Source organism: Camelus bactrianus, chromosome 9 (genome assembly GCF_048773025.1).
Source record: "Camelus bactrianus isolate YW-2024 breed Bactrian camel chromosome 9, ASM4877302v1, whole genome shotgun sequence".
Classification (NCBI taxonomy): domain Eukaryota; kingdom Metazoa; phylum Chordata; class Mammalia; order Artiodactyla; family Camelidae; genus Camelus; species Camelus bactrianus.
In genome coordinates this window covers 60,690,219-60,715,361 of record NC_133547.1, presented here as the reverse complement: position 1 = coordinate 60,715,361, position 25,143 = coordinate 60,690,219, and the positions used below count along the sequence as shown (strand labels likewise).

Here is a 25,143-nt window from a genome sequence, read left to right as displayed (position 1 = left end):
TCATACCTGCAACCGAATTAATTAACATTTGGAATGGGTTTGCAGATGCCCTTTAAATGAGTAGAGATTGCTGTTTACCAAAGAATTTTGTATGGTTGTTTCATCGTTTCCTGGTTTTATCTAACATTTGTATTTTGTAACATGATCTTTTGAAATAAAGCATGAGATGTAATAGCAAGATCACCCTTGAAAGATAGCCTACCCTTTGCTAGGAATCTCAAGGATTAATATCTCTCCTTGTAATACTTTATTTAGAAATGATGTGTAGTTTTACAAAACATGGTGGCAGAAGGGCAAGGTAACCTCCTTTTCAAATCAGCCCTCCAATGTTATAACAACTTTTTGCTTTTTAGTTCCCAGTAGGAATTACTCTCTAGGTATTTCAATTTTTTTCCTTCAGTCATGTCTTATGTGTCTTATCATAATGGGTTCTTGAGAGAGTCATATAAAAATTTGTTTTAGCGAGTGTTTTTTACCTTTGAATTTTGCTCTTATCTGCAGGGAAATATTTTTTACATGACTGGGCTGGCTCTAGGGATTTATGCTTTACAAGACAGTAATTGTTAAACTGTGTTCTCATCTAGAAAGAAATTTTAGTACATTGGAGCTTCAGGAGAAGACTGTTCTCAAGATCCACACCACATGGCCAGGTCATGGTCAGGTCTATAAAATATTGAAATTGTGTACTTTGAAAACTCAAACTTTTTAGGTTGTATCATGAACCTAATATGAAAATTCATATAGTGATTGCTCGTGCCATATAAAGTCCATTGTATTATGGGGGAAAAAAACCCTTTGTAGTAGTGTTTGAGGCCCAAAGTTCCCAAGTTGTTTTTCATAACTGGCCGCACAGAAATCAAACTATTCTAAATAAAAAGCTGCAAAAACTACCAGACCGCCCAAATACTCATTAAATTTGCTGAAGGTGGTGTCTTGTGACTTAAAATCCGTTTCTTCTAATTTTGAATACTTGGAATCCTCTTGGAATGGCAGGCAAACGTCCAATTCAGGAATTAAAATGTAAGCTTCTTACGTACTTTAAATTTCCCTTTGACTTAAACTTCTGAAAGTCTAAACATAAACTGTTTAGACTGAAGGTACATTTATAATGCCTTGTCTATATATTTGAATGTATCATAAACATAATTTTGGCACATTGTTCCCTACATTTATGTTCTGGTCACATAGTACACTGTTCCTTAAGCATGTGTTCTCCTTCCATGTTTTTTTTTCCCCATAAACAGGGTTCATAGTGAAATTATCCCCACTGACCCCCACATCCCTTCCCATGTTTGCCGATAAGAACATTTGTCATTCTTTTGAACACATCAAAGAGGGTCAGTACTTACGGGGCACTGCCTCCTGGAAGAGTATCTGGAAGAACACACCTTTACATACCTGCTCCAAGATAGAAACGTGTGTGCATGGCTGTGATCAGTCTTCCTAGACATGGAAAGAGGATATTTCCTTCTTTCTAATCTCTGAAAGGCTGCTCTTGTAGGTTTTGCTAAAATGCCCTCAGGTCAGAAAGTTGTGTTGAGTTAATTGAATATGACTTTAGAAATCAGGTTCATCTGATCTGGGCCTTTCAGTTTACAAGTGAGGAAACTGATTTAGCATTGAGCTTGAAGATATTAGACATAATTTCAGTTATAAGCAGCTTTAATAAAATGGTTACTCAGATATTATGAAATATTTCCTCTTATCCTACAAAGTCCATGTTTAGTGTTCATATATATGTAAATATATTTCTTTACTTATTTATTTTATGAGGGAATTAAAGCCTTAATGAAACTTGAACTTTAGGAACCAATTTGTTTAAAGTTAATTTCTGTTAATATTGAGCTAAAATCAGAGTAGACTTAAAACGGTCTAGTTGTTTCGAAGTGTATTCCAAACTCCTTGGAGAATAAAGAAACATTCATATGACTTACTTGGTAAGGCTTTGGTAGAAGAACTCTGGATTTGATCTGCTCTCTTGTAACTAAAATCATATGGTACTGCAGTTAGTGCTATTCATGCCAGAGATGGGGAGCGGTCACTTCTCCTGACCAGTCTTGCATGTAAATTAAAATGTGGTCAAAAATATAACCAGCCAGATATGCCTGAACACCCAAAGGGATAAATTAAAGTCAATCATAAACTGTAGGAATTTCACTTTAGCCTTCATTAGATTCAGCACAGAGCTCTGGACTAGAAATGAGAACTGGGAGCTGTGCACGGAACGGAAGGGTGGAGGTGAAGGAAGGTTTTGTGTTAATAGAGCCTTTTTCTTTTTACTTTTATTAAATTAAAAATGACTTACTTGGCTTCTTTCCAGACTTGGCTGAGGTACTTGGCTTCCAAGAGCAGTGCCTTAAACAACTCTTTCATTTATAGTTGATTAAAAGCGGAGTCACCATAGTTTGGCATTTACTTGGCTGACAGTACTGTAAAGAGAGAATACACTTCTTTCTCTTCTCTTTCCTCCAGTGTTAGGGAAGTTGGTCTTTTTGCCTCCAGGGATAGATTGATCTTAAAACAGGGGTTGAGGTACTTAGTTAAAAAAAAAAAAAAGAAAGGAACTATGTATATTAAAAAATGTTTATTGATTATTAGGAACTATTACAGTTTCAGCATATTATGGTCTTGATTTCCTCTGGTCTCTCTCCCTGTCTCTTCCCTCAGCTGCTTCCTATGTTGTCTGAGGCTCACTCCAGTTAGCACACACCCAGGGCTTTTGATTGTAAAAGAATCTAGACAGCTTGGAAATCTAGGGAATCCATTTGTATGAACTAAAGGCTTTTAATGTGATTACAGATTAAACATCATAATGTAGATATTACTCCTTATACTCTCATGTAAGCCTTTCAAATTAGCTCAGTTTCATTTTGTTCTTAATATGAATTCTACATTTTTTCTTCTGTAAGTCATTGGTACATGGGTGGATAAAACATAAAAGATTGGATATTTTCTTGGTAGAATTCAATTATTTCTTGGCTACATAGTGGAATATTTAAAAAGGAACATTATAAATTAGATGCAGTCATCACTACCACGACCACCTTCTAAATCTGTAAAACATTTGCTATATTTCTCAAAGATGGGCCGTAACATGTTTTAACTAGCCTGATTGATGCTATTCTAGTAGAAATGCCCCCAGTTAATGGTGATCATCACGGTCTCAAAGAAGTAGAGCAGTTGATCAATATGATTTATCTAAAACTTTATTAGAAGTCTTATTTGCCTATAGGCCAGTTTCTTTCAGGTTTGGGACATACGTTCATTTGCATGACAATGTTTTGGCTATATGAAATTAAAACTCATTTCATGGTGTGCTGTAAAGTGTCTAGGCTAATATGTAGGGTTTCTGGAAATTCTTAGAGATTACTGAAAATTATGTGTTCACACCCTGGGGTACTATTATATATTGGCAAAGATGATCTTTTGGGCAGCAATGACCTATGCTAGTGGGTTATTGTCCTCTGACAGTAAGTTAACAGGTCTTTTGATACTATACAACTAATTAATGATATCCATAACTTCATTTGACATTCACATAAGTTGAATACAAAATTTTAACAGCTTTACTAAGATATAATTTACATGCCACCTAACTCACTAGATGTACAAGTCCAGAGTTTCAGAGCTGTGCAACCATAATCACTATCAGTTTTGGAACATTTTCGTCATTGTAAAAGGAAACCCCATAACCTTTAGCAGTCATTTTCCATTTCTCTCCAACTCCTCTTCTCCCTACCCCGACCAGCCCTAGGAAGCCACTAATCTGCTTTCTACAGGTCGATTTGCCTATTGTGAACATTCCGTATAAATGGACTTATATAATACATGGTCTTTATATCTGGCTTCTTTCACTGCACGTAACATGTTCAGGTTTCCTCTGTGTTGTAGCATATGTCAGGACCTCATTACTTGCTATTGCCAAATTTTTGTTTTTAAATTTATTTTTGTATTTTCTTTCCCTTAACTCCATTCTTCCTGTTTTCATTGTGAAATAAGCCCTAAGGTCTCTAATCATAATTATAATGATTTCATAGAGTAAACCATTTCATTTCTCTAAGCCACAAAACGGTCACCTGCATGCTACAGAGCATTTTCCCACTGACCTGTATATTACAAGGCAAGAGGGTTTTTCCGTTTTTTTTTTTTTTTTTTTTTTAATGTTTTCAGAAAATATCATCTTAGCTACTGCCAGTGGCAAGCCCAGCTGAACCAGGCTTATCATTGTGACTGCAAATTAGTCCATTTCAATATAGTTTGTACCAGTGGCATTTTTTTACATCTAAAAAGAGTTGCAGTCATTTCTCTATGTTTTCGTTAGTTCTTTACTGGGAGATACCAGTATGTTATCAGAAATAGAATTCCTGGGCCTCCCATTGCATATAGATTGGTAAACATCAAGTTGCATGAAAGATGAAGTTCTGTTATTAGCTTCAGAGTTTATATGGATATGCAAGAAGATTTATATATTCTGTGTTAATCTTTTTTGTTTGTTTATTTTTGATTATGTGTCTTCAGGTCCCTTCGAAAGATAACACCTACAAAAGGTTGGTATTCCCTTAATAGACTTCTTTATACCCAGTATACTGTCTGGCAAGAGATATTTCCATAAATATGCATGTATAACATAACTTAAGAGTGCAATTTGACAACTAATTCTTTTTTGGTCAGAATTACTGCAAATTCAGTGGTTCCTTAGCTTTAGCAAAATTAATTTTTACAGTTTCAGTCATTTTGAGTAATCTCAACAAAGTTCATAGTAATTTTTTAATCTTGTTGTGACACAAATGGAATCACATTCAGTAAGAGACCAGTATGCATGGACAGGTACTGTTATTAAATCAAATCCAGTATCTGTAGTTCAGCCCAGCTGTGCGACTAATACTTCAAACTTTAACCCTCACAACACTCTATAAGGTAGGTGCTATTATTATTACATTTTAGAGAAGAAAAAAATGTTTGCAGTCATATTCAGGAATTTGGGTTTTCTCAAAGGTTTACTTTACAAATATCCCTTGCAGTAATGCTAGTAACACAATAGTCTTAGCCCTGAAAGGTATAAATTTGTCATCCCTTAAGTGCTCTACTTGAGCTGACTGTGGAATCCTTGACTTGTAAAAATTCTGTGTAGAGATTATATAGAGCTATCTGTTTTATCTTTCTGAGATCCCATTTAAAGCATTTCAGAGAGAGAAAATGTGTCTTTTTTTTCCCATAAAAGTATCACATCTTTTTTGTTTGAGGTGATGGACAGAGTATTTTGAAAAAGTGGCAATTAAAGGAAACTTAGTAAATTCAGCTTCCTTAATGCTAAGGATTTATGTTCAACCAAAAGCTCCATAAAGAATTTGAAAATACAGGCCATAAACTTGCAGTAGACTTAAACTACACTTAAAACTGATTTAGAATTGTTATACACAATACCCAAATAATTTTTACAAATCAGTGAAAAAAATGACTTGGTAGAATATGAGAAAAAGACTTAAATAAGCACCTAACAGAAGAGAAAACGCAAATATAAGTATATTATGAAAAAGATTTCATTTCATTGGTCATCAGAGAGATGTAAATTAAAATCATAGCATGTATTTCGCACCTACTAGATTAGCAAAAATTAAAAATTCTAAAAATAAAGAGGAGTTGCTTAGGAAGTGTATCACGAAGATTCTCCTAGGGAAATGTAAGTGGGTGCAATCACTGTGGAAAAAATTTGACATTATCTAGTAAATTTGACAATATAATAACTTTTGACTGACCAATTCCATTTCTAGGGATATTTGTATACTCAAGAGAAACGTGTGTACAAGTATACCAGGAAATACATGCAAGAATGTTCACAGGAACATTATTCAAGATATTAAAATACTGGAAACAACCCAAATAACCACTCATTAATAAAATGAATGAATTCTTTCTGGAATATTCATACAGAGGAATAGTACAAAGCAATAAAAATAAATGAGTCATGACTACATGCAGTAACCTGAATGAATCTCCAAGAAGAGAGTTCTGTCTGTGGCCAGGAAGTTACTGTTGAACCTGTATCTCCTTTGGTGCATTTTAGGTGCATTTCCTTTGGTTCTGTTCTCAGTGGCAGTAAAGTGTTACGAAGGATTTTATGAGGATTGGTAGTCAGCCATTCTCAGTCTTTTGTACTGAAGAGTTTATCTTCCATGTTTTCTCGAGGATCCTACTCTCGAACTGTTTTGTCTCTTGTGGTTGCTCTGCAAGATATCTGAATTCATTACTCTTCTGGGGAGATTACTGCAGAGTTCACATGTGTCATATTTTTGTTGTACGTGCCAACCAGCTTGCTTGTGTTTTTAAACAAAGCTACCTGACTGACATTCTCAACTTGCCCAGAACAGCTTTCTGCTGTATTTAAACGTACAAAATGTTAGGCATGTTTAGGCAAAGAGAATTATTTTTATTATTGAACCTCAGCTGGTTTTTTGGGCTTCAGAGCCTTTTAATACCAAGTCCATGTATGTCATAAGTAGAGGGGCAGCCATGTCCTTTGGATCATGGAAGAATTATATCTTAATACTGGCAGTGCTAATAAGCTCTATTAGAGAAAAAGGATTATTTTCAGGAGAATGATGACTGTCTTGAAACTCCTGAGGACAGTTTCTTACAGGACTTTTTAAGCCACCTGCCATTTACTTAACTTTATTAGAACTGTCCATATGCTGTGTGTGTTTGTGCATGTGTCATTAGGGTCCAGACTTAATGAGGGATTAAGAGAGCAGCTTTTGGAATCAGACTGCTTGACTAACTTCGCTTTGTGATTTTGGGTGCAAAGCTTGTATTTCCTATGTATAAAATGAGAATAATAGTAGTACCTATTTTATAGGATTGTTGTGAGGATTAAATTTTAAAAATGCATACAGGGCAGACATAGTATTGCCAACAATTGTATTAGGTATTGTTGCTTCTGAATTCATAACTATATGTATATATATATAAAAAATGGTGGCTTTTTCCTGTTTAAAGATATTAATTGTAGAATATGTGAAAAACAAAGCATAAAGAAGAATTTAAACTATCTGTAATCCCCTAGCCCAGAAATAGCCACGATATGCCTTTGTAAAAACACATATTGAGGTGTGTATATGCATCTTGTTTTGATATTATACATTCTGTTTTTAATCTTTTTATTAAAAATTATTGTGTAACTTTGTCACTCCAATCCAAATATTCATTTTCCCTCAACTACTATGTGATAAAAGCAGTTAAATTTCCCCAAGTAAGTCAAAAATCTTTGCTCAGAAAAATACTAAGATGTGAATGTTGAAAGACAGCGAATGTTGGGTATGAAATGTTCACGATTTTATTGCTTTTTCCCCCTAATATTTCTAGCTACTGGTCATACTGGATTATCCCCATCATAGGCGCTATTGTCTTAGGTTTTCTGTATCGTTACTACACGTCGGAGAGCAGATCCTCCTGAGGAGACCGTGTTGAAGTCTGGAAAGCATGTCCACTTGGGAGTGCAAACTAGAGACTTGTTTGGAGGCCGCAGCGGTGCCCTCTTCTTGAATCCTGCCAATTGTATTCTTCCCCCTTGGAGCCCAGACTGTCGGCCAGACGTCCGCCTCAGCCCTGAGGCTAATGTCCAGGTCATTTCTCGGAGCCTTACTCTCAAAGCACCTGCGCACCTTCTGTGTCCTTGCCATTGTTTCCTCTTTCCTCTTCTCCACGAGCCCCTCTACACCCGCAAACTTCCTTTTATAATTACGGTCCACATGTCCTAGTTTCACTGCCCTTTGGTAAAAATGCCTGCTTTCCAGTACTTTGAGCGCCGTTCTAAACAGGGTAGTACACTCTGGTTTTGAAGCTTTTCTTTTTCCCTTTTTAAGTAAATATCATTTTTTAAACTATGACTTAATTCTGTTATTTATCATAAGAAGTTTAATTCATGAAGTCAAGCTGCCCACCTATGACTTGAAAGACAGCTGCAAAGTGGTCTTACTCCTTGTTTATCTTTGTTAAAACTGAAAGAACATGTGATGGTCTCCTCCCTCCCTCCCTCCTGAGTGAGGCAGGGAGCTCTTGCCATCCCAAAGGCTGCCAAGTGGTGCTGAGCAGAACTGTGCTTCCCTTTTGTTTGTGGGGAGTGGAGCGAAACAAGGAAAAGGAGAGATAAGGTGGGGTGACAGGGTGAATTCATAGTCATCTTTCTTTTTAAAAACTTTAAAAAACACTACTTTAGGACAGGAGTTTAGAAAAAGCAGCAGAAACTTCATCCTTTACTTTGATTTGGCACCGATTTCTTGCCATCTTTTTCTTTTTCTTTTTTTTTCTTTTAACTCCTTACCATCTTTTATTGGTGAAATACAAGTTTATAATTATGTCTGTGGAGATGGCCAGTTTTGTTAAAGGATTTTGCTGCCTTTTTGTTTATCCATTAGTGAATTTTTTATTCTCTGTCTTACAAAATTTAGAGATTCCAGGTTGATCAAAGAGAGAGTATTTGATCATCTGTTTGCCCCAGTAAAGTAACTTCCATGGTAAAGTGGCATTCAGAAGGGGGAGATCGTGACAGGAGAATGTTTTCCACTTCATCTGTATTTTACCTCCATGGCTCCAATTTGTGGTTTTGTTGTTTTTCCGTTGAGAATTAAAAAAAGAAAAAAACACTGGTAGTTTTTTTTCCCCGCCTTGGATGAGCGTTTCCACTAAGGAGTAAGTTATTGTTTAGAATTATGTTACTGTTTTCTTGGTTCAGGAATTCCTCTGGCATATTTGACTCTGCTTTCTCTCCCCCATGGAAGGACCTGAGGAGACAGTCCACTGGCAGTTTTCTGCCAACAACTGTGGTGATTTTTCTCCCCATCCTTTGAGGATTACCAGGCTGCCTCTGAGCCATTGTCACATGCAGCAGGGAACAGCGTGGGCCAGGAAGGACCCTGGGCACTGCTCAAGCATCTCCTCCCCTCTTCTTCCTTGCCAGCAGCTTGACAGGAAGCTACACAGCAAACCAGTGTCTGCCCATGCAAACTATTTAAGAAAAAGTTCAACCCGGGTCTTGTATCCTGTGATTTAGCAGTTGAGTGAATTCAGAATTCATAAAAATAATATTAACTTGGTTCTTGCACACTTGGTTATGACATTATGGACTAATTTTAAGGGATTTCTGGCTGACTTTTATGTGTCAGGGATATGGGCAAACTTTTAAAGCTTTTATCTAGCAAATGTTTTGTGTGTATTATAAGATGTCACTTTAAGACAATTTATTGAAAGAGAAATCTTTGATTGTTGTGTAATGAAAGTGATGTGACTTTTGCTGCTCTTCCATCTGAAGGCAAGGAAGGGTTGCCTTGAGTAAGGATTGGTGTATAATTGCTATAGTGATTAAGTTGCATGATTACATGGGACCATATTGGGGTAGAAATGAAGGACAAAGGAGTATTGAGGAGTTGGAAGGGGAACATTCAAGCTAAAACTAAGCCAGAAGATAACTTGGATCAATTAAAAGTGTGTTGGCAGTCTCCAAAATTGAATGAAAAACACCTGGCTCAGAAAAAACATTAACAAATGATAGTGTTAAGTAAAGTTTATGTTTTTGATATTTTTAGGATAAAACCCGATGCAAAAGTTATGTTTTCTATTTCATAGTGGTTGTATGTTTTTCTGTTTCATATTGGTTGTCTTTTCCTGTTGATATCTGGACTCGTTTTTGTTTAGAGCCAGAGGAAAAGATTTTCTGACTTGTCTCAACCATCCATGAAATCCATCCAGTTCCCAGGGCTTCTTTGATCTACTGCTAATGTGATGTCACTTTGTGTTATCAAAACCACTTTGGGGTCCATTTACTATTATTCTGCTGCCTGCATAAACAGCCAGGTGGAAGGCAGAGCTCGTGTGAGAGTTTGCAGAGGTTTTTCTAAACAATAAGTAATACAGTATGTTAGCCAACTCCATCAAAAAAAGGACCTCTGTTTAAAGAAGTAGACTTGAATTCTCGAAACAGTCTTGACGTTGGTAGGTCGTGAAAAGCCCGCTGGAGAGCAAGTGGAGTCAGTCCCCGTTGGCTGGCCATGCCTCCTGGGGAGTCTCAGGGGTGTTTGGTTGTTTATTCCCAAGGAGGACTTGCCACCGCCGCTGCCCACCATACTGTACACATAATGGCTGGAGATCACAGGAGGGAGAGGTGAGGGAAAGTTAGTGCCACCAAAATAGGGATGTTCGTGCTTGGTCCCAAAATTTCCTGCCCTGTCTCTCAGGAATTTGGTTTTGGTTTCCAAATGACTTATATTTGTAAAGACAGGAAAGTGGTAGGGGACAGAGTTTATACTGTGTTTAGTTCTTATGTGACCACTTAAGCAGAAACAAAAATCCATTGGAACCTATAATTTGAGCCTGTTAAGTTCTTTCAGCATTTATCATTAACACACGTGTTGTGAAATAAGAACGTTGTTGAGTGTATACTCATTCAGTTCTGATGTGGAGCAATGAAAAATGCTTTACATGCCAGATATATCATTACTTATATAGTATCTCATGCTTAAAATCTCAAGTGGTATCTATCTGATTAAATTCCATTTTAGAAATGCAGAATATTAATGTTCATTGCTTCCTTCTCCAGGAGAGGTGGATTCAGGCGTGTCTTGTCTCAACAAGAGACTGACTTTTTTCTTTTTAAAGCATCTCATTCTTTTGCCAAGTATCACAAAAGTAATGGGGAGTTTAGTCACATTTGGCTGTTGTGCTCGGAAAGAGCTGGGTTTGGAATTTGTGGGGGTGATCTCAGAGGGAGGCTCCAAGAAGCAGAGCGGAATTTGTCAAGTCACCTACCCTACGTCTAGCGTCGCATTCATGAGTTTTAGGAGCTGCTCTTTGCCTGCACCTGTATTCTACATTTGCTATTTAGGGAATACATTATTATGATTATTTAACTGCTTTTCTTTGTACTTCATCCTCATCTATGAGCGAGCAATATCAACATTCCTTTTGTGTATTCGATAATGGAGTTTGTTTACCTATTTGATTTCAGCATATTTTGAACAAAGATCTTTGTCTTTCTGGTGGAATGTGCACACAGTGAATGTTTGTTAGAACTACACACAATAAAGATACTGTTTTCCTTTTCTTGCCCTGACTACAGCTTTTTTTTTTTTTTTTTTTTTTTAATTTTTTTGAAGTAGAAAATGTTGGTTCTTTAATCCTCAGGTGTTCTGGAAGAAAAGAATTTGAGAAGCCTAAAAGCCACCTGTATCCACGCTAATATTTTGTTTACTGTAACTTGATGGGGATTTCTGTGATTCCTCAGGATTCTTGCTGCTGCTCTTTCCTTGAAGTGAGTTGCTCACTCTAGAATCGTGAGAGGCAAAAATCAAGACTTTTGCTGTATTAACGGATGTGAAGTGGCAACCAGGTAGACAGTTTGGGAGTTCTGTTTTTACTGAAACCGTATGGTAAGAGAAGCCAGTACAAGGTAATAATATTTTGTTATCTGCAATGCCAGTCTTCAGATGATTGTTTTTCTTGGAAATAGCTAAACTGTTGGGGAAAATTAAACATTGAGATCGAAGTTCTAGTGACTGTTGATAAAACAAGGGAAATAAACCATTTTTATAATTACCTTTAAAACATACCGATAGCCTTCTAACATTACCAGTGAGACATTGTTCATTAGGACTTGGTTATTTCCCTATCACATGACTGAGGATTAGTAACAGGAAGGGAAAGCCCCATTCTCGTTCCTAGTGTTTGAATCTAGTGTTTAATCTTCGATCCTAACAATTCACATCACTGCCCTCTTCTTGATGCTGAGTATTTGGCAGGTACTTGACAAATCCTGGTTGATTCCTGAAAACCTGAGGTAGAAGATTATGATTTCAATTAAATTAAGGTAAGAACCCCCCACACAATCTACTAAATGGTTGGTAATTGTAGGTAACATTGGTAACATTAATTAGCTTAATAGATACCTGTATATTCTGTACAGGTCTTCCACTTACGATGCAGTTACGTCCCAGTGCACTAGAGAGTATAGCACTAGATATGGCTAGCCCAGGAAAAGATCAAAATTCGAAGTATGGTTTTTACTGAATGCATATCATTTGCACCATCATGATGCAGAAAAATTGTAAGTTGAACCGTAGTGTAGAACTGTGTATTTCAGTCAGCTTAATCATATATACTGAGCAGCATTTTAAAAACAATTCTCATACCAAATGTTCAGGAAATACTAGAGTTGCTTTCAGATGAAACATGAGAATACAGTTGTACTATTTATCATTTATGTGTCACCTACTGTGTGCCAGGCAGTGTCTTTGACAGCTTTCAGACATTTCTGATCCTCACCCTGCAGGACCCTTCCACAGTAGGTGAGGATGTCCAAGTTTTACCAATGACTTGACTCGCCTGAGCCCAAATAGCTAACAGAAGAGCTAGAGTTTAAACCCAAATCTATCCCTGAAACTCAATTTCTACTGTTGGGAGTTCCCATATAAAAAGCTAAGCTCTAGCTGTACCAAAATAATATGCCCAAAATGACTGCTACTGACTCTTATATATATAGATGTTACTGCGTGTGGTCAATAAAATGGAATCAATAATGTAATCATTTCTCTTAATTAGTAGATACTAAAAAATTGCTTTTAGGATTCCCTAAAAAGTCTTGGTTGTTGAAGAGAGTCATATTGCTTCAATGGAAGCAACTTATTTCAAATGACCCTTGTGCGTCCCTTGCAAAAGAGTTTCGCTGAAGCCAGTTAATGAGAATTTAGATTTGAACTATGTTATGAGAAACAACTTTTGATAAAACGTAGCCTCTAAAAGAGAATTAAAGACTGTTGATGAAATCCTTAGGCAGCACAAATGAGAAGTTGTTTCATAACCTCATCCATCCCATTACCCAATCTAGGGTCCTGGATAAGATTTAACCTGGAAATATATATGTAAACCTATAATTATTAATGAGAAGTAATTGTTAATTGGTTAGCTTGACCTTAGCCTCTTCTGAACCTGTCTCTACGAATTTTGAGGAAATCTGAGAAGTGGAAATCTTCCACTTCATGCCATGTAGCATAAAATTTGGAAACTCATTTTCTGGCTTTCAGAATTGTTATATTTTGAAAATTGTTATATTTGTGAAAAGATGATTCAGATTCATTGGAGGAAGCAGAACATGATGCAAATACAAATGCTGTTTGTAACAAGTGTGACAAGTGGCATTTTTGATCCATCAGTGCTAGTCACAGAGCAGTTTCCTATTGCTTGTTCCTGGTCTTAATCTCTGTGACTGAAACATGATGTTAATTTTAGAACCACATGGACCTGGAAAGAGAAAAATTAAAAATCCCAGGTGCTTGAATTTTGTTTGTTCTTCGAGAAGCTTACTTTAGGGATCTTTTTTTTCTATTTTCGTCATCTAAGTTTTTCAGAAAGGAAGGTTGGCATTACCTTACAGAACAACAGGACAGTGTCCACAATAAAAATGAATCTCACAAACTGGCCCACTCTGATTTCATCACCCAAGAAATTTTATCAGGAACAAACAAAAACTGGGAGACGCTAAGCCGTGAATAGGTCAAGATGATGAGCTTTCCAAGACTCCCAATCCAACCCCCCTTTTCTTTTCTGAATCTTTTTTCTCTTTAATTTTTTGGCTTTTTCTTATGCTCATTGTAACCCATCTTGCCCCCGTGAACTACAGTACTCTGCTTTATGTTTTACTAATAAACGACAGGGTAACACCTCAGCTATGCTTTTCTTCATTTTAAAGTATTATGGTACAAAAATGTCCTAGAAATCATTTGGAAGAAATAATGGTGGTTTGTTTATAAGCTAGATCATCCATGTAAACTAGTGCATTTCAGTTTGAACATCTTTAGTGACCTTCGTTTAAGGCTGAATTCTACCTCCGGGCCGTTCATGTATAAGTCAGTAAATCTGCTTTTTGTCTTAAGCTAGTTCAAATTTGGTTTCTGAAACACGTATCTTGACTATGATGGCCTCTACAACTTAACCTGACCTTAAAATGCCTGCCTTGGAAACATCTTTGAAAGGATTCTGCCTCTCCAAATACACCTAAGCTCCCATAGGGCAGAGACTCATTTTTTATCCTGTGCCAAGCCTGTGTATCTTTGCAAAGAAGAAATATTCTTGACTTTAAAAAGATGCACACTCAGATTACTTTTGTCTAGAAAAAGATAAATAGGAAACCTATTTAAACTAACACTTGTTAATAAATAAGTTAACAGGTAAATAAGAGAACTGACTTGTTACATACCAGTTATGAATGGGTGATGGAACTCAGGGGTGGGAAGTACAACTGGGTCTCATGAGAAACCAGGACTAGGAATCGGAAGATCAGTAGGAATCAAGGTGGCTGCATTAGTTTCCAGTCCAAACACCTAATGGAGATTAATTCTTGGAAGTGAGAGTGTAATTGTCCAGATAGCATCCGAGCGTTCATTTCTGGTCCCATTAAGGGAATGGGGGCCCACTCAGGTTTGAATGGGAGCGGGATCTTAGGGGAAGCAGTTACCAAAGGCAGATACTAGCCTCACTTTGTACTTTGTGTAAGTGTCTTCATTAATGGACTATATGCCCTCTGAAGGAGGTGTCCTCTGCATCCCTCAGGGTTCCCTACTTTATGCTGGGCTTTAGGGGGGCCTAAGAGAATCAGTATGGCATATTGTGCTGAGTCTGAATGAACAACCGTGGCCAAGTTTGTTGAACTATCTAGGACTCCCAAGTAGAATTTTGAGATGAATCCCAATGCTGCCCACATCACTAACAACCAAAAACCCCATTTACAAACCAAGCCTGTTTTCTTTGTAAATAAATTCAGCTGCCAGTATTTATTGGTTTCATAGAAATATTTCAAATTAGCTATTTCTTAGAATGGTTTGAAATTTAGTTTTACATTTATTAAAATTGTGGAGATGATAGAGTTCCTGTAAACTCAGCACCTGGTTTCCCCATTACTAACATCTTAAACTTGAGTATGGTACATTTGTTACAATTGATGAACCAATATTGATACTTTATTATTCATTCAGTCCATAACTTTTTCATACTGCCTGTGTTTTTACATAATGTCTTTTTTCTCTTCCGCGTTACATTTAGTCATGTTTTCTTAGCCTTCTCTGGACTTCCTCAGACTTTTGTTTTTAATGATCGTGACAGTTTTGAGAAGTATTGGTCAGGGACTTTGTAAGATGCCCTCAATTGGAACTTGATATTTTTCTTATAGTTAGACTGAGGTTATAGGTTTGGTTGGGTTTGGGGGAGGCTCCACATATCATATCAAAGTATATACTATCAATATGATCTATGAGATTGCCTTTCATCGCTGGCCTGAGGTAGTGTTTACTAGGTTTCCTTACTATAAAATTACTCTTTGGAAGGAACTTCCCATAGTGTTCCATATTGGAAGAAAGTCACTATGGGCAGCCCAAACTTAAGGAGCAGGAAGTTATGCTCCACTTCCTTGAGGGTGGAGTATCTACATACATTGTTGGGAGTTCTTCTGTATGGGAGATTGGTTCATAGAATTTTATACTTGATTAATATTTAGATTGTTTTGACCACCCTGAAAAAAAATAACAGTAAGGGGCTTCTGACTGAACAGAGTGGTTTGGCAAACTTATTTATCTCTGCTCCCTTCCAGAAGCCACATAAATGATGAGAGTAAGGAATAAACAAAGACAAAAAGACAAAGTGAATGAGAGTACACCTCAGTTGATGAAAGATCGCAAGAAATGTTTGGAAGATGGTAGGCCAGTGAACTTAGAATAAGTATAGTAAACAAATTTAAAAGCCTAAAGGAGGAAGAGCTAACAAGAATGAAGTCATTTGACAGATCTTGGAAAAATTCATGCATAAGCGCCATTTACCACCCCACCTCCATCACTAACCTATACAGCTAGGAAACTGCCCATCTCTGACAAAAGCTGGAGGTTTAATCTTGAGAAAAGTTGAACCTGAGAGGATACTGATGTGAGAGTACAAGGCAAAGCTAAGGGCAGTGATGAGTTTGGAGCTCAAAGTGGGGATTAAGTGGAAGTTCATACTTACTGCTGAGATATGCCCCCATCCCCACTCCCTTGTCTTGTAGAGTACTAACAGCCAAGCTTATATCCCCAGGCATGGAATAGGAAAATTCCCCTCTGGAGAAACCCACCAGTCCAAGAGAAAGATCAACAGATACTGACATATGGCAGCTTCCACAAGGTCACTGGGCCCTGAAATCCTTCAATCAACAAACTTCTGATGCAAAGCATCCCAAAAGGTTTTCAGTGCCTTGCTTAACAGTTAAATCTAAGTGGATAACCAAGGGCTATGAACCATGTTTGGAAAGCCTTAACAGGAATGATAGCAATCAAAACAAATAGGAAATGAGAAGTCAGAGGAAGAGATAATGCAGAAGAGAAGAAAATAACAAAACTTATAACTTCAGAGAGATGATATTGTATCCACGAATACAAACATAGGATGACATTTCAAAAGGAACAGAGAATAAGAATTCTAGAAATTACAAATTTAAGGCTACCAGTGAATGCTAAAATTAGTGGGCAGATGCTTATGAAGAAACAAGATATTTACATAGCCTCAAAGTATCTCCCCCAGAACATTTACTAACTACAAAGAGAAATGCAATAATTTTACTGTGAAGAAAGCTGGCAGACCTAACCAAGTGGTCAAGTTTAACATCACCAGTAATTAATAACATCAATATCATGTACCCTTGAAATGATGTATTTAGAAGACCACAGCCTCTCTTCCCATGGTTCATAACCTCAATCTAATCATGACAAAATAGCAAACCCAAATTGACAGACATTCTACAAAACCTTCAACCAATATTCTTCAAAAGTGTCAAGGTCATGAAAGACAAGAAAAGACTGAAGAACTGTCACAGATTAGAGGAGATGAAGGAGACATGACCACCAAATGCCAGGTGGGATCCTGGATTGGATCCAGGAAAAGAACATGAGTAGAAAGACTTATGACATGCAAATAAAGTCTTCACTTACTGCATTGTTGCAATGTTAATTTCTTGGTTTTGATCGTTGTACTTTGGTTATGTGAGATGTTAATATTAGGGGAAGCTGGATGAAGGATACACAGGAACTCTCTGGACTGTAATGACAAGTCTTTGTAAGCCTAAAACTTTCAAAATAAAGTTTTTTTAATGAGAGCTGTAATAAAGCAATAGAAGGGTTGGAAAATAAAAACGAGGAAATCTCCCACAAGGTAAAACGAAAAGGAAAAGATGGAAAATGAGAAGTTCATATGAGGAAATACCATATCTCAATTAAGAGGAGACCTTGAAGTGAAGAAGGAAGAAACTGTCACAGAAATAATACAAGAAAACATCCCAGAACTAATTGATTTTTGAGGTTGAAAGGACTGTGGGGTGCTGAATACAATAATGAAAAATGATGCACACTGAGGCATATCATTGTAGAATTTCAGAACAGAAGGAATAAGAAGAAAATCCAAAACCACTGACCGTGGCCACACTTTGGATCATCTTGAAATAGCCTTGGAATATTAAAAAAAAAAAAGAATATCTAGCCCTGCCACAGGTCAATTAAAGCAGAAGCTCTGTTTCAGGGGAGTCTGATGCATGGTAAGGGTTGAGAACCACAATCTTAAAAGTTCCAGAGCAGCGTGGTAAACAAGAACCCAGCAGAATAATGCCTTCTGAAAGAAAATATCTATCAGGATACTTAAGAAATCTCTTGTTCATGAAAATGAAGAATTACCACCCTTAAATCTGTTCAGAGGTTTGGGCTTTTTCTAAACGAGATTCTTTTAAAGTGGATGACTGGTCATCTTCTATATTTGCTATGCATGTTCCTTCCAAGCTATTATTTCTTAAACACATCTTCATCAGGAACTTCCCAGTTTTCAATATCTTCTATGATATGATCCAGTACTACCTGTCAGAGTTTATTACCTGGCAGTCTGCTCTCAGCCAGACACTACTGCCTTCTGCTTCCAACTTATCCTTTCCAAAAGTTCTTTCCCATGGGCCATAATATCCAGCTCTCACCTCCAGCCATCCCTAATGCCAAATAGGGGTTTTGGCTTGAGTTTTTATTTCAGTTGACCAGTCTGGGTTGCTTACTGTACTGTGTTTGGTCTGGGCTCAGTGAAAAGTGGAGCCACCCTGGTGTTCATTAGCAATGCCTGCTGCAGGCATGGAATGGCAGTGGGTAGGTAGGCAGCATATTTCTCACATCAGTCTAGCTGAATCAGACCCCGGCTGCGAAGTTCAACTCAAGTCTCACTTTCTCCAATCCATTATTCACTATTCGCTTCTCTGAGGGCCTGTCACACTCCTGGCCTTTTCCAGCCTTTGGCGCCAGACTAGTCCCTGTGTTCATCTTCCCAGCCAGACTGGAGTGTCTTTGGGGGCAGAGATCGAGCTGTTATTGGGCATCACTTTGTGTTCCTTCACTGCACCAAGAACAATGCATTATACAGAGTACAGGCTCAGCATACATTGGATTGGAGGGTTGGAGAACTAGTGAAGTGGAAAATGTGCCCTCTGCAGGTATGGAAGAAAAGAGCATCCCTCTTAAAATGTCTATAACCTTGATCTGACCTTTACCGAGCCAATTAACACGCTTCTTCATAACATTTAGTATCCCCATTAAAAGACCCTTCACTACATTGGGTCTTGGCATTGTGAAATATTCAACTTCCTTCAAAAAGGCCTAACCTATACCAAAAAGCAAACTGGGGTAATAATTGGGTTATAAACAAGTTACATTCCCAGCTGACATAAGAGGAATTAGTAAAATAATTTTTATTTGCCGCAAATGTCATTCTTGAGAAAGAACTGGAATTCTAACAAGAATGAACATTCAAACATCCAAGGGATATTGGATGGCTGTTGGATATCAAAAACAACCAAAATGATTGATGATCACTGGAGATTATATTTTTACTTTGGTAAAAAAGAACACATTTTCTGAAACATGAAGGGGTTTAGATCAAGTGTGTTATATCGATGTACTTTCTCATAACTGTACATATTAAATATTTTAATATTTGTGCTGATAAATATTGCCTTATAAGTATAGTAGCAATTAGAAACATCTGTGAGAAAAAAATTTCCTGAAGAATGTTATTTTGTGGCAAATATTTTTCTGAAGGTTATGCTGGATTTTTCACTCTTCAATTGGAATCGCCCTCCTATTCGTCCTTTCTTGTTGGTGCTCAGAATAGTGTCAGTTGTGTATTTATCCACTATGAGATTATTTGAAGATTTTCTTAATAAAATATAAAATTCTTAGCATACATACACTTATGTATGTAAAATATATATACGTATACAATGTAATACCTTATCTTTGAAGCCTATCTGCTACTTGTCCTATCATCCATGGACATAGATATTTTACCCCTTAATGTCAAAAATATCCCTCTTGTATCTATTGTTACTATTGATTGTTTTCCACTGATGTGTGTAGCTTACCTACCCAGGTCTTCTTGGAGAAGAGATTTCACCAACAGTTGTTCACCAGGGTTTGAATAATACGTGACAAGCACATTGATAAATGGGATGTAAACCTGTCACCTTCCCAACTACTGTAAGCAAATGAATATTAATGCATATACATATAGACATGACTCTCATCCTTATCATATTTACTTAAAAATTGGGATTTTTAGCGTGGAGAATATTCAAACATCTAGAGGGGCTGAATGGCTGCGATATCATCAAGGTAACTGAAGGAACTGGAGTGTTTTGAGGAGCCATGACTCACACACCCCGTAGCTTTGGATAACGTGCTCTCTGTGCCCTGCCTGCCACCATGGGATTTGTAATGGGCTTGGATTTGTCCTAAGAGGATACGGAAACATTATGTTCTGTGCTTCACATAACTGGTAACAGGCACCATCCCAACAGCTTTAAAAAAATACGTTCATGACTCAGTGCCCAAATAGGCGATTCAGAGAGGAAGGATCGTTGACATTCAGAGGAGAGAGAGGGCAAGGGCTGCTGTGTTTATTTTGCCACGCTCAATTTATCCTTTCCTCCCAGAGAGTTACTTACTTCTAACCTTGAATTTCCAGCAGTACATTCAGCCATGAATCTCCCCCGTTTATAACTCTTGTTACCATTTATCAATATAAAGCTTGTTTATAAGAAGACTTAAAAATTTTTTTTTTGTGGGGGGAAGTAATTAGGTTTATTTATTTCAATGGAGGTACTGGGGATTGAACCTAGGACCTCATTCATGCTAGGCATGCACTCTACCACTGAGCTATACCCTCCCCACTAAAGCTTATTTATAAATGAGCAGAGCCAGACATTTTCCATGTTCATGACGTGGCTTTGTGTAGGGAGTGTTGGGGTGGACTTCTCAACATCCATCCCACCCCAGATGATCAGTCTAAGACAGTTGGGGCAATTCTTTCCCACATGGTTACACAGGCGACCCAATTGTCACCAGTGGGATGAAACCTCTGGAAGAAGTTTCCTCTCCAAAGAGAAAGCCTCAGAAGTAACTGCCATGGCTGCCCTGCTACCAGCTTGAGAATGACACAGACACCAAGATGGCTGAGTGGAGAATGAAAGATCGTGAGGCCTTGTTGACTCCAGCCAGAGATGCAGGGAACCCCGAAGCAGGTCCTACAGCAAGACTTCCACATATGTGCAGATCATAAATTTTCTTATTGTTTAAGCCATTTGAGCTGGGGTTTCTATTACTTGCGACTGGAAGCATCCTCACTGATAAACTCCTCTTAAGAGAAATGACTCATGGGGAAACAATCCTTCCAGCTTCTGCTTGACTCTGGCCTCCAGAGATAATTATCTGGGCCATCAGATACATAAAAAATATGGAGGTCATAAGATTAACATGAGTGGTTACATTTAGGGAGAGGGTGGAGATAGTGACTGGGAGGGGGCCTGAGAGGGGCTTCTGTAATATTGGTAATTTCTTGATCTGGGTGGTGGTTATATGGGTGTGTTTACTTTGGGATAAAGTCATTGAGCTGTAGACTTATGACTTGTGTACTTTTCTGCATGTGAGTTATACGTCAGTTAAAAGAAATTATTTTGTAACCAGTCCTCCAAACAAACTGTTTGTATCTTGACTGGAAGAGTATGAACGACATACCGTGGTCATTTTATTAGGCAGCCAAACTAAGCTATAGCAAAATGCTCTCTGATAAATTTCCAGAAGCTCGTTGTAAAGACCTCCCATCACTAGTGTGCGGTCAACCTTCTCTAACCTCAGCCAGAATGTTTTCCCTTAGTGTTCGGATCAGAAGGCCTCAAAGCCTTGCAGATGTAGGACTTCATCCTTTTTAGAATACAGTCACAATGAATATTAAAACCAGAATAAGAACTAACAAGTTGGCATCCGTCCATGTAGGGCTTTGTCAGGTAATGGTCTCAGAGAGGCATTTGAATTATGAAAGGGTCCACTCCCAGGAAACCAGTGAGTTTGGAGAAGGCACTCACACGGCCCAGGTTATTGAGACCTCTAGTTCACAGAGGAAGAGATGTAACATATTTAGTTAGTTGTTTGTGGAAGAAGAATATGTGGGCTTTGGGGACCAAAGTATCTGGAAAAAGACTTGGCTCCAATAGAGGAAAACCAGCTAAGGAAAGTTACCATAAATCATAGGTTGGAGAGTGGAATTGGACATGGGGTAGCAAGGCCTTGGGACTGTTGGTCTTCATGAGGGAGAGGATATGGAGTGTAATCACGTCATGAAACTAAATGAGGAAGGTGGTTGGTTGGTGGTCAGAGCCAAGGAGTTCAAATTCCTTCGTGCTGTAGAGCCCTGTCTTGACTGAGGAGCCGCATTGATTCCCAGAACTGGAAGCTCATAAGAAGGTGGAGGCATAATAATTTATCTACCTAACACCTAACTTCAGGGCGCTTTCACTTTCAGTATATCCTCGCCACAATCTTGTGAGGTGGGTGAGTTAGATATGGTCAAAAGAGAGACAGTGACTAAGAGAATGAGCTTTAGAGTCAGACAGACCTGCATCTGAATCCGTCTCTGTCCTATCAGTGGAGTGGTGGTGTGAAATTCAGCCTGTGTGGTGCTTCTCACCTCCGGGGAACATTTGGCAACGCATGGAGACGTGTTTGATTGTCACAACTGGAGGAGTGCCATTAGCATTTAGTGGGTGGAGGCCAGGGGTGCTGCTAAACATCCTACAGTGCACAGGACAGCTCCCGACCGCAAAGAATTGTTCAGCCCCAGGTGTCAGTAGTGCTGCTGTTGAGAGACCCTGGGTGCTATCTGATTCTTAGTCTCTTTGTCTATGTAATGGGATATTGACATCCCCTCATTGCATTGTTATAAAGAGTAGATTAAGTAATAGTTCATACTGGGTTGTCTGTCCTTCCACTCTCCCTGCCATTCTGGGAGCTGCCCTCTTAGGACTCTCCAGCTCTACAGAATTAAATTTCCATGGGCTGACTGCCAGCCACCTGTAGTCCCCACTTAGTTTCATGATGTTTGTCCCTGGCCAGTGTTTTGCTTGGTGTGACTCTGCCCCATTTGCCACAGTTGATTGGATCAGGGGTGGATACTGGATCCAAACTAGAGTGGTAAGAACTCTTTTCCCAAGGAACTTGGTAATTTGTACTGAGAGGTTCCAGGCTTAGTTTGGCTGGTGTCGTGAATGGAGACGATGCAAACCTGGGAGCTGTGGGTGGTCATTTTCTCACATGTGAATGGGATGCAGGGACAGCCAGTTTATAACAAAAGAGAAGAATGCAACAGTTACAGAGAGAAGCACAGCAATAAGAGACAGTCCTCGGAGTCTGTTCCCTGGCCACGCCCTCCTCTTCAGTTCAGTAGGCCATTTCTGCATCCATGTTAAACATTTGCCTAAGCCGGCTTCAGTTATGTGTTTCTTATGCTCAAGGGACACATCATGACTACTGGTGAAATATGGAAAAGCACTTAGCATGGTACCTAGGAATAGTAAGCCCTAAATAAGTGGCAGTTATTATTATTATTCCCATTTTCAAGGTAAGAAAATCAAGGCAGAGAGATTAAATAATTTGTCTTATGTCACACAGCCCCGGAGTGGTAAACCTGATCTGGAATCCAGGCCTCCTGACATTGAGACCTGGGTTCTGTTCTGTTTATTCTTTGAACTGTGCATGAGTAAGTAAGTACCTCTGTATGGTTAAAAATAATTTCAAATGAACCCTGGTGTATCCATCACCCAGGACAAGAACTAGAAAACTGGCTGCCACTCAGAAGACCTTCCTGCGTCCCTCCCTGACACGTCTCCCTCTCTCCCTGCCAGAGGTAACCGATATCCTGTTTTTTGTTGTTGAAATAATTTTTAATAGTTTTTCCACCTACATTTGCATCCCTAAACCACATGGTTTCATTTTACTTGTTTTGGAACTTTATATAAATGAATTTGTACTATACGTATTCTCTTGTGACTTGTTTCTTTCCACACTATGTTTGTGAGGCTCATCCATGCTGTTATGTGTAGCTGTAGTTCATTTATTTTCTTTGTTTTGGGTTTTGTTTTTGGAGGAGGGGTGGAGTTAATTAGGTTTATTTATCTATTTTTTTGGGGGGGGTAATTAGGTGCACCTATTTTTCTTAATTAAAAAAAAATTTAATGGATGTACTGGGGATTGAGCCTAGGACCTCATGCATGCCAAGCATGCACTCTGCCACTGAGCTATACCCTCCCTGCTGTGGTTCATTTATTTTCTTTGATGTATAGTCCATAATGTACTTATCCAAGCCACTGTTAATGGACATTAGGCTATTTCCAGTTTTGGGCCAACAATATTACTATGTGCATCCTTGTTTATATATCCTGGTGCATGTGTGCTAGAATGTCTCTTGGGTGTATAACTAGTAGACCTGCAGTGTTTGAGACTTCAGAAGCTCCCTATCTTTGTCAGTTTGGGTTCTTTTTTTGTGCAGATGCCAATGCCTGGGGCCACAGGATAAAGTACTGTGTAGTTCTATGGGACACACAGATTTAAAACATAGTATCCTTCCTCAAAAAGGGACACTTAGAATTACCATGTGATCCAGCAACTCCACTCTTAGGTGTATCTACCCAAGAGAACTGAAAACATATGTTCCCACAAAGACTTGTACATGAATGTTCATGGCAGCATGATTCATAATAGCAAAAAGTGGAAACAGCGTAAATGCCCACCGACTGATGAATGGACAATTATGTGATATATACCTACAGAGGAATATTATTCAGCATAAAAAGGAATGAAACACTGATATATGCTACAACATTATACTAAATGAAAGAAGCCAAACACAGAAAATCACATATCATTCTGCCTATGTGAAATGTCCAGAATAGGGAAATTCATAAAGACAGAAAGTAGATTAGTAGTTGCCAGGGGCTGGAGGAAGGGGATGTAGGGGGTGACTATAGTGGGTACAGGGTTTGCTTTTGAAGTGAGAAAATATTCTGGAATTAGGTAGTGGAGATGGTCTCCCAAGTTCATGAATATACTGGAAACCACTGAATTACATGGGCAAATTAGATGGGCAAATTTCACAGTGTGTGAATTATATCATAATAAAAATGTAAATAAAAACACAGTATCCTTATCATTCATTAATTTATTCAAAACACACATGTTAAATCTCTAAGACATGCGAAGCATTCCTTAGCACGTTGTTGGGGAAACAGTGGTCAATGAATTAGACGTGGCTCTTGTATTGGTCAGAACCACTGTCAGGTAACCAATGGTGCATTCAAGAGGGGTCACTGAGGAGCTTAATGAAGGCACTGTCTGCAGGAGTGCGGGCAGATTAAGAGGCCCCTGGTGAAGGGACGGCGAGGCACTTTGGGTTGACAACATATGGCAACCGTTTCCACCCGGGCCTGGGAAGACAAGGAGAGGGTGGTTACTGGAACCAGCAAGAGCTGTGGGTAAAGGCTGCTGCCTGGGAGCTGTGGCAGGGAGGGACCCCTACCACCCCATCCACTTTCCTTCCTGGGGGTGTGGGAGCTCAGGCCACAGAGTCCCCATCAGTCAGCCTCCCGAGGCCTAGAGGAGACGGGAGAGGGCTGGACAGTGACCCTGGAGGAGCAAATGGAGACTATCTAGGAGTCCCTGTCCTCGCAGACTTTGCGTTTTGAGTGGGGAGACAGAGAAAATTAAGACAACTACAGAATGTGATAAACAG

The 25,143-nt window shown here is 38.5% G+C and overlaps 1 protein-coding gene across 1 annotated transcript in view; it reads left to right on the top strand.

Moving 5' to 3' along the window:
• CYB5B (cytochrome b5 type B) overlaps window positions 1–11,091 on the top strand; it is a 29,338-nt gene extending 18,247 nt beyond the window's left edge. The window contains exons 4-5 of the mRNA XM_010962550.2: window positions 4,519–4,547; window positions 7,360–11,091. Coding sequence (XP_010960852.1) covers window positions 4,519–4,547; window positions 7,360–7,450 — 120 coding nt within the window. The 3' untranslated portion in view covers window positions 7,451–11,091. The remainder of the gene's footprint in view (window positions 1–4,518; window positions 4,548–7,359) is intronic.
• Window positions 11,092–25,143: the final 14,052 nt, after the last annotated feature.